At 46.1% G+C, this 13,980-nt stretch overlaps 1 protein-coding gene across 3 annotated transcripts in view; it reads left to right on the top strand.

The window, feature by feature from the left end:
• The first annotated feature begins 268 nt into the window (after nt 1-268).
• NRBF2 (nuclear receptor binding factor 2) overlaps nt 269-13,980 on the top strand; it is a 19,247-nt gene continuing 5,535 nt past the window's right edge. The window contains exons 1-3 of one of the 3 annotated variants that reach the window (XM_019507894.1): nt 421-542; nt 4,215-4,268; nt 12,936-13,020. In XM_019507894.1, the coding sequence (XP_019363439.1) occupies nt 4,236-4,268; nt 12,936-13,020 (118 nt within the window). In that variant the 5' untranslated portion in view covers nt 421-542; nt 4,215-4,235. The other 2 variants (XM_019507892.1, XM_019507893.1) reach the window with 2 other exon arrangements.

Genomic DNA, 13,980 nt, shown 5'->3' with positions numbered 1-13,980 from the left:
GGCGGCTTCCTTGGCGTCGCTAAGAGAGCGGCAGCCTCTTGCAAGGCCACCGCTTCCCCACGCAACTCCCCAGGCGAAGGCGGCCCCGAGCGGCTGCGCCGGGGAACGCACCGAAGCCTCCGTAGGTGTGTCCCGCTGCGCCTCCGCACTGCCCGGGAGCAGGATCGCATCCGTCGCCCCCGTGCCGACTGTGTTACAGGCTCACACTGCCACTAGCTGTCGCCGCCGGGTGGGAGGCGGACTCTGAGGGGGTGGGGCTCCGGTCGATCATGTGGAAGTGCTGAACCAATGACAGCCCTAGAGTTGCTGCCGGCCAAAGTAACCGGGCTAGCAGGGTTTATCCTGTTAGGAGGAGCTTCTCGCGAGACTTCTCCGCGGCTCTGCCAGGCTTTTGCGCTTGGTGACGACAGTGCGGTGAGCGCCAGGCGGAAGTGTGCCCGTGTTTACAGCGCGGGTCGGGCGGGGGGTGCCGCGGGGCCAGGCCAGCGCCCATGTGCCTGCAGCCGCCGTCCATGGAGGTGATGGACGGGCCCCTCAACCTGGTGAGCGCGGCGGGGAGGCGGCTCCGTCAACCCGCTGGGCCCGCTCTGGCCGAGCCCTGGCGGGGGGATGTGTCCGGCCCGGGGGGGAGTGGAGCCGGCTGGCGGGGTGTTGGGGCAGTTACACCGGGGTCACGTCGAGAGCCGGTGGCGGCAGCTGCGGGCAAGCGATCCCAGGCAGCGTCTCCTTTGCGGGGCCCAGCCACAGCCCTCAGGCTGTGCCGCGGGAGCAGGAGCAGCTTCCCTCCCTGCCGGCGGTGCCATTCCACAAACAGCGCCTGGCTCCTTCGGCGGCGCCGCGTCTTCGGGTGGGCAGGGGGCTCCGCGGTCATGGAGCGCCAGCCCCGGCATCATGGGATGGGGCAGAAGCCCTCAGGCAGGCCCAGAGCCCGGGTAAGCATTTCCCAACCCGTGCTGAGGGGCACTAGGCCCTCCACACATCTGCCTCCAACTGTCCAGCATCATTTACCTCCTGTCCTGCAGCTACTGGCCTTCCTGGCGACGGAAGCATCCCCTGACTTTTTATTTAATCTTACTGAGCACTTGGCCTCTCCTGTGGCACCAACCACTGCTGATATCACACTCCAGTTAAAACCAATATTCATACATTTTTGCACTGTTTCTTGTCTGCAGGCTGTTAGCATGCGACTCGGATATTAATCTACTCAGATATTAATACCAGTTACATTCTCCACTTTAATCTAAGCGGTTCAGGGTTTAATTCTGAGACAGTGTCTAGTGACTTAAAGGAGTTAAGGAGACCTGCCAGCTTTCCCACAAGAGGATCCTTGTGTCAGTTCTTGTGCTGCAAGTTGAATGTGAAGAGTTTGCCAGTGGAAGGAGGTAACATGGCTGTACCACACTATGCTTCAGCGATCTCCAAATCGTGCAGCTGCCTCTTGAAACAATGGCGACGTTGGCATACTTCAAAAGAACATAAGGACCGATGTAATTTATGGCAGGGCTAAAATAGCCTCTCTTGACCTCAGAATTAATGAGCTGTGCTCACATCTGACTAAAGTTTGTAAAGCGAGAAATGAAATTAAGTCTTTGTTCCTGGAGCACCTTTTGAGATAAGGAACTGGGGCAGTTGGAGTTGAATCAAAATGTTCAAGCTGAGATGGTGCTTGTGAGTTATATAAAGGCACTATATTTTCAGTTCCAGTTTTTAAATATTAACACATAGGTTTCTTAACTAGTCCTGCACTCTGGCAAAGGCCTTTGCAATTAACATATTACAATTTACAGGTACCTGTTACAATTAACTTGGCAAAGTTCCTGAGGTGTACAAAGTGGAGGTGCATTGCTATATTGGTCCATATCATATCAGCACTGATAAAAGAAAAATTGACATTATCAGCAATTGGCTTTTTTTGGCTGGTGTAGCCAACAATGTCACCGATAAATACCACATGCATGGGTGCAGCTGCAGCATGCACGCAGCCAGGAGTGCAGCCTGGCAGCTTGGACAACAGCCTCCTGCCGGTAAGTCTGTGGGGAGGAAAGGGTGTGGGGGGAACAGTAAAAAGGGACAGATTGAGGCCCCCTCAATGATGGATGGGGTGGGGCTGGGGCAGGGACAGGCACTGCTCGGCTGGGCTGGAGTGGGGTGTAGGACAGAGCTGCAGGCAGCTTGGGGGGGGATAAAAGGGGGTGGGAAGACGGGCAGCTCCTGGCTGCTGTGCAAAACCCCAGGAAGGCATGGGGGCATTGGCGACATGTAGGAAGTGCACTTCTGGTTTTGCTGCTGGCTTGGCGATTGGCCTCTGGAGGACCCTCCCCCCAGCCTGCGATCGGCTGCTGGGGGATGACCACCAGATTTGGGAGGCACCAGTCACCCATGCATTGCGGGTATGTGCCCCCTGCGTTTGTATACAGGGTGAGGGTGGGCTGCCTGCCGGTGCTGCACTGGCCTCTTCCTGGCAGGGGGGCTAAGCTGGGGTTGTGTTCAGGACAGGCGGTGGTGGCACTGGAAGGGTGGTAGTACAGCAAATTTTGGGTTGGCCGGCCCCCTCTCCGAGCACTGCTGCCACCCACCCCACCCTACCAGGAAGAGGCCAGCACAGCCCTGAGCCGGCAGCAGGCAGGCTGCCTTTGCCCTACACACAAATATGGGGGGCACATACCCCCCATGCCTCCCCCAGGGGTGCATGCAGCGGTGGGGAGCTGCCCCCTCCCCCACCCCAATCCCTGCACTCCTCAGATGAGCTGTCTGCAGCTCTGTCTCGCATCCTGCCCTGGCTGGGCAGAGCCTGCACCTGCCCCAACCACACTCCCTCCCTCACCATGGGGACCTCGATCTGCCTCTTCCATGCCCCTTTCCCACCACAGACTTACCAGCTGGATGCTCCTTTCCAAACTGCGGGGCTGTATATTGGCAATCAGATTGGCATCAGCCGATATGGCTGGCCAGTAATTGACTGTTGGTATCGGTCAAAAAATTTTTTATTAGTGCACCCCTAGTACAAAGGTAATGCTTTCAAATATACATTCTTGCGTGGGTCAGTAGTGCCCCACTGAAGGCACCCATTCATTTATTACTTCTTAGGTACTTCTAGTGGTCTTCAGTTTGCTCTTCAATATTAAACTACTATACATTTCATCTGCAAGTGTGATCACATTTATAAGTACTGGCCTTTGTATTGATCTGTGTCATCCCAGTAGTGGGGTTTGAGGTGAGATTAGTTAAAATCTGCTGCAATGATTTAAATGGGATTTAGGCATCTGAACATCTCTGCAAATCTGGATCTTAATACTTTAATTGTACCATTTCTGTCTTTAATTGGTAATGCCTTCTGCATCTGTTTGTGTGTTTTAATCTTAAAGAGTTTTTAGTTTTCTCACTTTAGGGTTTTGACTGGCTACTTCACAAAATCCTGTATTACTTACAGATGTGTTGAGAATGGCTTCTCCTTTCTTTCACAGAAAACTTAACACTATTGTGTGGTTCACTCACAGGCTGTAAAGAGAACAGTCATGCTTTTGGCTTTTCTACCTTTTCCAGAGAACACCAAAATTTTCCTGGCTCCAGAGTTTCTTTAAAGCCTGAGTTAGTATATTTCTCTAGCCCTGATCTTAATCTTCTTAAGGATACCAGGAAGATAACCCTACATATTCGGGAATTGGGTTATATCTTACAGTTGGTATCCAGATTGATTCTACTGCTTTGATTTCTCTCAGTCTCATTTCCTATGTAATCTTTAGCATAATACTACTAAGCCTCTTCTGTTTACCTTCTGTATGTCAGTGTATAGTTTATAAACAAGAAATACTTAAATGCTTCTTGGTCATAATTCTTTTTGCTGTGTTTCTTAACCTGCAAAGGACATTGTTGAGGACTCGAAGAGCTTTTCATCTAAACTAGACAAGCAGGACATTAAAGATGATTCACTGTGTGTAGGTCACTATAGTTACCAAGTTCTTTAAAAGTTAGGATTTAGAGAATGCTTAGATTTAAGAGGAGGTGTTAAAAACCCATATAGAAAAACAAGCTATGGAAATAATTTGGCATTCCTGCTTTTACCATATAATGACATGGGTGGAATGGGAAAGCAAAAGGCTATGGGAGAACTCCAGGAGTCATGCTATGCTAATAAAAGCTGTGTGCACTGAGCACTTTGCTTCCAGAGCAGTTTGGAGAGCTTCTCCATAAGTGACAGATTCCTATTCTTCCAGTGAAGGAGAAGCTGCAGAAGCATGCCAAAGAGCTACGCTCTGAATAACCATGGGGTGAGTAACAAGCTTGCTTAGCCACCCTGTGTATGAGAAGCAGCTAAAGCAGAATCAGTGCATCTGCCTGCATAACATAATGCAGGGAGATGCACCATTTTTTGGCACAAGCCAAGCCTGGAAGAAGGAAAGCAGAAGCGGCACACCTACCTGTATAACGTAATGCAGTTGTACAGGCTGCCTGTGTGGCAGCTGTTTCTCAGTGGGGCTCCATGTGGCTCCTGAAAACCAAGGTGCATAGGGCAATTTCACTTTGCAGCAGTGACATCATGGCATCCCTGGCAGGTTCTCATGGCTGTCTCATCCCTGTTGAGAACCACTGTTCTAATTCATATGGCTATTAGATTAAGGCAGTAACTGTTTCCTTTCAGTAAGCAAGTGCTGCCAACACAGCTGTGTTTAGATGAACAGGACCTCTCTGAACAAAGGTGCAGGGGGCAGGAAGAGAAGGGAAGTTCAAGTCCTGAAATATCGGATTTGATCCTCACTTGACAGCAGTGATAGAACTGCGCAGTCAGCATATTTTTATCTTTACTTTCTTCAGAAATTTGAGTATCATCTTACCATTTTTTTATTAGCAAACGGGTGGAGATTCTTTTCGAATGATTCTGGTCAACTGTGTTTAGAAATGCTTTAGAAACAGATTTTAAATGAACATAGTTCTGGCAAACATCTTTGGAATGGCCCCTGTTAGGGACTTAAACTTTGATACTTATTGACAAAATTACAATCAAATGACTTCTCTTATTCCTATCCTGTTGTAATAAGCCCTATGGAGGACACCTACTACTCTTTTCATATAATTCCGGAGACTGGAGGACACACTGTTTTCTGATCTTTGCTCAAAACATTTGTTAGACAGTGAGTATGTCTTCAGGAATCGAATGCTGAATCTGTGCCTCGTTGCTTAATAGGATTCTTTTTTGGGAAAGGTAAAAAGTCTGAAGTCCCTACTGAGTAAGGAGTGTTAACAAGAGAATGTAAATTGCTCTCAGTACTTCTTTAAACTGTTTTTTACAGTTGAGCAAAGCAATCCCACCCAACAGACAGTTCTCCTTGGGAACCTCCACTTTATCTTGAGAGCTTTGTTTTCCTGATTTCATTTGCAACTATCTTAGCAAATAGCACATTGTAATATGTGTCTAATTTGTTGCCTTAAAGCATGTGTTGGTTTCCAAACAGTACCCTTTGGATTGCAAGCCTAACAGACAAAATGGCTCTCTCTCTCTGGGCTTTAAAAAGTTCTGTTCTAGTGAAGAACTTTTCCACTGTGTTGCAGAAAAACAAAGTATAACTGAAGGAAGAAAAAATTCTGTCATGTTGTTCTGAAGAGTCAGAAAATTTTGACTAGACCAATATATCTTCTCTCCTCAGCAGCTAGCACTCGAACGGAAAGGCTTGGAGAGGCTGCCTTTTCTCTACCCAGGTTAGGGCCATGTGAGCACTTAATTCTTAAAGCTGTAGTTGTTCGTTTCCACAGAAAAAACAAAAAAAACCTGTTTCTATCTTTCCATACCCTAAAGGGTGCTGCAAATCTGACTTGAAAGAAATCTTGACTCCTCATAGTCCTTATCAAAATTATTTCTAAGTACACAGAATTTCAGTATTGTATTTCCTCCAAGTTGCTTTTTATACCATCTGTGAGGTATCTTAGCTGCAGGCAGAGGTGCCGTGTCACAGCTTCATTATAAGCACACTGGAAACTTGTTTGTTTCTTTAATTTCCTTTGTGTCTGGGTCTGGCAAAACATCGATTCATTGCTGAACATTTCAAGAGGTCAGGTGTTAGGGTGACTATCTGGCGCAGCTATTGTCAGAGTAATTGCAGGAGCCATTTACCTTACCCGTATCCCATTCGTGCCTGTTTCCACTTGAGAAATACAAGATTTTCAGCTTACCTGTCTGTCTCATCGCAGATGACAGAGCTAGACACTGCTTCGCACCACAGCTTGCTACCTGGGTTTAGTCACCTTTTGTCCTAGCCCTTTCCAACCACTCAGATGACAGGGAAGGGAGGAAGCTTAAGTACAGAACAGTGTGGCACATGCTGCCCAGAACTGAACACAAGACCAGGCATCTTTGAACGAATCCCCAGTTTGCCATTTTCACAAGTCCTTAACTTTTTTTACAGTGGCTTTTTTGAAAGGAAGAAATGCTTAGGCTGTTGTTTCACCAAGACAAGGACTGTTGTGGGGAGAGAAGTCAGCCATATTTTGTAAGTTCTGTGTGCTGATACATAGAGTTTATTTCTGTGCTATAGCCCGTATCAGACTACCACCGGTGCGTAAGGCCTGTGGGAGCTGATGAAGCTGGCTCTGCTCCCAGCATCTCGGAGGCTATACTCTCTAGCATCCCAGCATTCCCAGGGTCTAGATTTAGAGTGGGGCATAGTCAGGACATTCTTATGCCTGGTCTTCAGCAGCCCTGAAATTGATGAAACAACCTCTCCTTCATCCTGCACCAGCCAGGGGGTGAATCTGGGTGCTGTATCACACTTGTTACCTTCTTGCACAAGGTCCTCTGCCATATACATGACACAATATAGGTCTTTCTGACTTCAAAATCTGTCGGCTAACAAGTGGGCGGTCAGACGTATGGTTAGAGATCTAGGAAACATGACTTATGAGAAAAGGTTGGAAGACCTGGAGAAGACAAGTTTGGAGGATTTGATAATAGGCTTTAAATTCATGAAAGATTTTTATAAAGAGGATGGTGAGTGATTATTCTCTGTGGCTGCAGGGGATGAGATGAGAAGTAATGGTCTTAAATTGCAGCTAGGGAAACTTAGGTTGGCATTAGGAAACCTCTCTGTGTGAGGGTGCTTAAAGATTACAACAGATTACCAAGCAGAGGGGTGGAATCTCCATTTTTGGAAGCTTTTAAGAGCAAGTTAGACAAACACTTGGCTGGGATTGTTTAGGGGGAGAGAGTTAGCCATGTTAGTCTGAAGTCAGGCAGAAGGCAGGATAGATTTGCACCTTTATAGACTAACTAGCCAATTGCCTGTCAAGAATGATGGGTGGGGGGGAGTGGCCAGGGATAGAGGCCTGTGTTTGGCCCTTCCCCTGCACCTTCAGGGCTCCCCATCCCCCCCACCCCAGTCTGCTCTGTTCCTGCCGCTTGCAGGGCTGGTCTTGCCCCCCAACACCCCTGACCGCTGTGTTTTTCGTGGCCTGCAGGGAGCAGTGGGGATGGAGCCACTGCTGCTTGCCCCACCCCCTGTCCATCCGCTCCATCGCCACCACCTGCCACGGGGGGTGGAGGCAGGGGCGGTTGGGGACAGAGGTCTGGAGCCAGGTTCACTCCCCCCACCCTTACCCCTACCGCTTCAGGGCTGGGGCTGCTCCCCGTCTCAGGGGGCCAGCCGGGCCAGAACCCAGCATCTGTCCCTGCCCCCCTCCCCCATTCAAGCCTAACCAACCCTCCCTGGTGGCTGTTGTTGGGGTGGGGCCCGCTGGCTCAAAGAAGCAGACCAGTGGGGGGAGGTCAGCCCCTGCTCTGTTCCCTCGGTTATGGTGGTGCTTTGGTCCCCACCACCATCCCCCTCTGCCTCCAAGGAGCCCCTCAGTCCACATTGTCATGGCAGTGCTCTGGTGTCTCTCTCTGTGTAGATCACGCTGATTAGCTGCCGAGACATCCAGTTGGAGCACAGATAAAGCGTTAGAGACAGACAGGCAAACAAAGACTTTTATAATATTAGAATTAAATCAGAGATGTATAATCTTTCCTAAGCAGAGGGCTTATTTCATCAAATGCTGTGAAGGGACTGTAGGAAGCAGAGCTGCTGAATAGAAAGCGGTGGAAGAGAATATGAAGGGTAGAGAAAGGGGGCAGAGAAAGGAGGGGACACTGCTGAGAGAGGCTAGATGGGTAGGAGAGAGAAACAAAGCAATTAACCCACTGAGGGGACATATGGTTTATAAAACAAATCCAGGTAATGCAGTGGTTTTCAATCTTCTATTATTTTCAGTCCTCTAAAATTCTTTTTTTTGAATGGAGGTGCAGACCCCTTTGAATTGTAAGTGTGTGTATTCACATACTTTTGATCATAGTCATCTTTCACAGACCCCTTAGATGTAGTCTATGGACCCCTTGGGGGTCTGCAGACCACAGGCTGGAAATGGAAAATTACATTATTCCACTGAGGTAATGGAATAAGAACCTGTAGTCCATGTTTAGACCCTACTTAACACAGGCCTGTCTGTGGATAACATCTTGTTCTGTCGTTTCCCATTCAAATTCATTTTTAAAGTGTTGTTTTCTAAGACTGGGCACTCTGAGGTCAGCAAATGTTCAGGGAGGTTAAAATGTTCTGTCCCAGTCTTGTCTGTCTTTCTAGTATTGATGTCCCAAGTGTTCAGTCATTCTTGTTTAGCCAGGGAGCTGTAAGCAGAGGATGGAACTAAATGACCTCTGGAGGTCCCTTAGCTCTAATTTTGTATGCTATCTTACCAATCAGGATTGTGCATAGAGGGATTTGGCACTGAGACTGCACAATAGGTAGTCATAGGCTAGACAAGAGGTGGTACTTGTCATTAAGAGATGCCATTCTAAACATCCGAGTACTTTTGTTAGAGGTGTATCACTTTCTGTTAAGGAAGCAACACCATCCTTTTCTTTGGACCCACAGATTGGTTATGCTGAATATTCTAAGGTCTTCACAAAAGTGGCTGGTTGGAAAAACACCTGCAAGGTGGAATAAATGAGTAAACATTTCCCTGACAAACCAAGCAGTAGTAGGAACAGATGAGAAATTTCCCCCTAGTGAAGAACACCTTGTTTTCACAAATAGAGCTATGCAAAACCTGCTGCGCCCCAATAGGAGTTTCCACAAGGGAAATTAGTTCCAGTGTTGTTTGGAATTTTCCCTACAGTAAAATGAATGGCTGTCCTGGCATCAGTATATCTAAACCTGATGTCGGCCAAAGAGTTTTGTCATCGTATCTCTATCTCTGTATTCTGAATAACAGTCTGATTTTTATCAACATACTTCAGTTAATGCCTTCTTAATTGCTAAGCTAAGGTTTTGACTTTATTGGGCTTGCTTAGTTGTTTAACCAGTCTCTCTCTGATAGATAATACTTAATAACTTTCAGGAGGCTTTTACCTATACTTAACTATCTTAATTAAAATCATAGTCAGATGGTTAAATGACAAAGATTAATCTAAGAACTTGTGAAACTTAATTCTCTACACTGAAGAAAATGATTTCAGGCATTCACAAGTGGAATTGAGGCTCTGGTTGCTGACTTCCTGTGCACAATTAGATTTTTTTCATCTCTCAGGATTTTAGGAAGTTTCCTCCTCCTAGTGTACCTGGACTATGTGGGTCTGGTCTCCCTACCTAGTACAAGAGCTGTTGGTTCCAAGTCGCAGAGAAATGTTACACTGGGCAGTTTTGGCTTGAGTATACTGAGACTTCTACAGTAGTTATTTTGATGTAAAACACCAAACTCAGAATGCCTGGTGATGGCCTGCTGCAGATCTTTTTGATGGACAAGTCTTGATTTTTGTATATACCTTCTTATTTTGGTACTGTTTTTCTTGGTAGATAGAGTTTACCAACCTCCCTTGCCAAAGGCAAATGGCACAAGAAGTGGCTGTATCTGAAACAAGCATTTCTAGATGGGTCAACATTACTTGCAAGTTACTCATCTGCTTCTTCCCTAGTAATGCATGCTCATTTCCTTGGCACAAGATTGTTTGTAGGAGCTCGGGCAGGGGGACCAAAATCTTTATATTGGAATGCTAGCCAAAAACCTCCTTCCTCAGTAACCAAACAAATGCAGGGGTGGATGCACGCGAGAGAGAGAGAGAGAGAAATAAGCTAGTGAATTCTTGTCAATACCTTAAGAACCTAGTCTGAGATCAATTTTTTAAACTACTCAATACTGGAAGATTGAAAACAGCCTTCAGGAGACTAATATATAAACTAAATTGATGACTGGCCTCCTGAAAAATGAGTAATATATATCATGGTTTCCTACACTACAAAATTATTCTATATTTGCTCTGGATGCAATCTTAATGTGGATAGGAAAGTGACAGTTTCTTGTTGATGTTTGTAGCATTTCCTGTTGCAGGTTGTTTTGCAGTAGGAGCCTTCAAAAATAGCATAGCCTGTAATAGACAGACACTGCAAATTCTTGTTTATCATAGTAACAATGTTGCATGACCAGCAGTGCAACTATCTGGTCACACCTGAAGGCTAATTACTGCATCAGTTATTTCATTTCTTCATCATCATGTCATCAGTAGAACACAGCCATTTTGAGCAGGGTTCAAAATACTGCTTAATCAAGTTTGAAAAAAGTGTTTATTTTAGTCTGGCTTTTGGTTTGGGTGATCCTTTCTGATGCCACCAATCAACAATATTCAGTGGCCCACAAAAGTATATGTTTTTAGATATTCTCTCAACCATTACGTAACTGAATATTTATTGTTTTCCTTTTTTAATTTTCACTGATGGGAAGGGATGGACTTCAAATAAAGTAATACAAACTTTTAAACCTCCCATTTGGCACCCAACTAGCTTCTCATTCAGTTTCCTCTAATGGTTCAAAACTGTCCAGCTGTTTCTCAACCAGGCGCTTAAGAACAAAGTAGCACCAAACAACAGGACATTGCATTAATGCACCTTGGCATAGTTCCTGGGCTTTGTCTAATATGGTCTCTTTCCCCTTATAGTGGACAGATTGGATTGGCACTCTGTGAAGTAAATGATAAAGTGGCTGGTACTAACAGTGCAACTGATAATCACAACTGAGTCTTTCTGATATTTTGTTAAGCATACCAGTTACAAGTGATGCATTTATCATTGACATCTGCAGAGATGGTAGAAGGCTACAACATTTTGCCTACGTAAGCCATGGATTTTTAAGTAGATGTTCCTAAACTGCTGAGGTAGATGCAGCCTACAACTCTGTACTTTAAATTTGTAAGGTAATGAGTCTAACTCTTCTTGATACATAAAGATAAAATCTGAATTAGTGCATGCAGACAGACCAGCTGATAGGATCTCAGAGTCCTTGGGACTTTTAAGCAAGAGAAATAGGGGGCTAGGAATCAATGTGACGACTTGGTATGCCAGAAAAGTACACTTCTTTGAAAAACAAAATGAGTAAAGCAGCCCACCCTCTCATCACCCCTTCCTGGTTTTCTTCCATCAGACAGACCAGTGGACAGTCTTGACCATCACAGCCTGAGATACCTTTTAGGTTTTCATCACCTGGAGAGATGTCCAGACCAGCTGAAATCAGGGGAGAGGCACCCAGCTGTTGCTCCCACCCCACTCCCTCAGGTTTGGCTGTCATCTAAGCACCACCTGTGGCTGAAAGACAAGGCAGTTGTTACAAATTATTTCCTGATAGCTCATGAGGTGAAACACTGGCTGCATCCAGACGAGTGTGACAGTGCAGTATGTGGTACTGCAGACCTGTCTATGGTACCACATACTGCCTTTTCAGGTGTTCCCTGTACTGCTGCCTTGCAGCACAGGCTTGGGGTTTTTTTGACCCCCCAAGATCCGGGGGTCAAAGAAACCTGTGCAGAAAAAAGGTAAGGCAGCACACGTGGGGACAGTGTATATCACCCAAACTGGAGCCTGGCTGGCTGGAGCTAGGCTTCAAGCTGCAGGAGCGATGCAGCTGCAGCTTCCCTGGCCCCCAGGATCCCAAGTAAGGCTGCTTGGGTTAGCGACTGTGTTGGCCTCTGTCTCCCCTACCCCACCCAGGGTAACCTGCCATGCACCAGAGGGCAGGTAGCATGAGCATTCCCTGGGGGACCAAATCTCCACGCTCATCTGGATGTGGCCAGAAGCTGAAAGAGGGAGATATAGGAACTAGCTGCAAAATGACCGGTAGTCCCACAGCTCAACTAAATTTAAAAAATCAGTCCCCAGAAAGGTATGCTATGGAGGATGGGGGAAATCTCATGACCAGCTAGCCCCACACGTGATGTTTTATCTACCAGCAAGCTGTTCTTTGGTGAAGGACGCACACAAGGTGATGCATATTCCAAACGTGTGCTTGGAACAGTCATAACTGAAGGGTAATAAGTTGCATGAATTACTCTATCCTATTACAGGCCTAGGTCAATTTTAAGCAGGCCAAATCTCGTGCAGTAATAGGCAAATCTCCCATACATGTCTGAGGATTTCAGGAAAGTGGGTTAGTACTGATGAGTCTCCTGTTTATTGGTTTGAAACACAGCAAGGAGAAGCTTAGAAATATTCTAAGTAAGTTTTAATTGTTGAAGGCTAATGTAGAACATAAGGTCATAATTCTAATGGAAGCTAGTTCCTCAGAACAGCTGTGCTAAACCAGTTTTTTGACATTTATCAAACACTAACACACATTGTTTACTGATGTAAGTATGTAGCTGTGTGGCTGTCACTATTATGTGCTCATATACAGTGTTTATAAAAAAGTGCACATGGTCACCATGGGCAGGGTCCTCTGCGTTGTCAGATCTGCCCAGAATGCTTGTCCGCACATCCTTACATAGCAAGTCTTGCAGGAGATGCAAATACAGGGGAAATATTTAAGTCTGAGGCTGGAGTGTGAGAGCCAAAACCCTCTTGAGTATCCAAACAGCTGTATGTGCTACTTACTTTAACAACAGTTTTAGCTTCAACTCTAATTATAGTAACACTACTCTTATTTTCAAGGCTCATCAGCAGAGCAGAAAAGCTGACCGGTTGCTGGCAGCAGGAAAATATGAAGAAGCAATTTCTTGTCACCAAAAGGCAGCTGGTGAGTAGGCACCTTTGATGCTCATACCCCAGTTTCCAAATGCCTCATCTGAAGTTGGTCAGCCCTAGTAACTAGATATACTGTTTTATGTAGTTGGAAAAACTAAAGTCTGGAGCTTCTGCTAGAATGTGTTTATTTTTAATTGTTGGTACTTTAGTTTGACTCTTTAATAACTTTCTTACTTGGAATTACAGGCTTTGTCTGTGCAGTGTGGGAAGTGTGTAACTTGTTTATCAAAAGTTTGTGGCTGACCGGTGCTTGGTTATATTAATCTACTTAAGGGATCTGTTGCTGGCAACAGAAAAGCTCTTCTTCTAAGGGGTAACAAGTTTAGTTTCTACAGGTTATATATCAAATGCTAGGAAACTTTGTAGATCCATCCTTATGATGGATGGACAGTATTCCCTTCTGCATTGGAACCTAGTTTATTTAGCTTCTACCCTAAGCACACGTTTAGATGTTCATATTTAATAGTCCATGAATATGCAGCTGGCAGTAGGGTGCAATTGGTGTCTAGTAGTTGGAGGCATCTGATGTAGAGGGATGGGAGAGAGGAAGAGGGAGTTAACTGGCACTACTAGCAGGTTGCAGGTAGCGGTTAGATCTTGTATGGAGGCAGCAGATAAGTGACTATTTCAAGTGGTGCAGGCTGGAAAATGGGGCACTTTTAGCAGATTCAGTGGCCAGAAGGGGTGTATGAAATGGGCTGTATTCGATTCGGCCCAAATTGGGGACAGCGATTTGATTTGTTGATTTGGATCACTGTTCCCAATTCTGTTCCGCTGAATCAGACGATTCAATGCTCATTCAAAGAATCAGTGATTCGGCCATAGACACAGCTTTACATGTTTTTTCTATATATGTCAAGGTAGCAGGCAGCTCATGAATGCTGTGATGCTGGGGTAGATGGAGCATTCCACAGGAGTGTGCCCCCCCCCCCCCAGGGGGCCCCCCGGCCGA

Source organism: Gavialis gangeticus, unplaced genomic scaffold (genome assembly GCF_001723915.1).
Source record: "Gavialis gangeticus isolate Ggan-Ray unplaced genomic scaffold, GavGan_comp1, whole genome shotgun sequence".
Taxonomy (NCBI): Eukaryota; Metazoa; Chordata; order Crocodylia; family Gavialidae; genus Gavialis; species Gavialis gangeticus.
The sequence above is the reverse complement of the archived record's forward strand: the minus strand, read 5'-3'. Positions and strand labels throughout refer to the sequence as shown.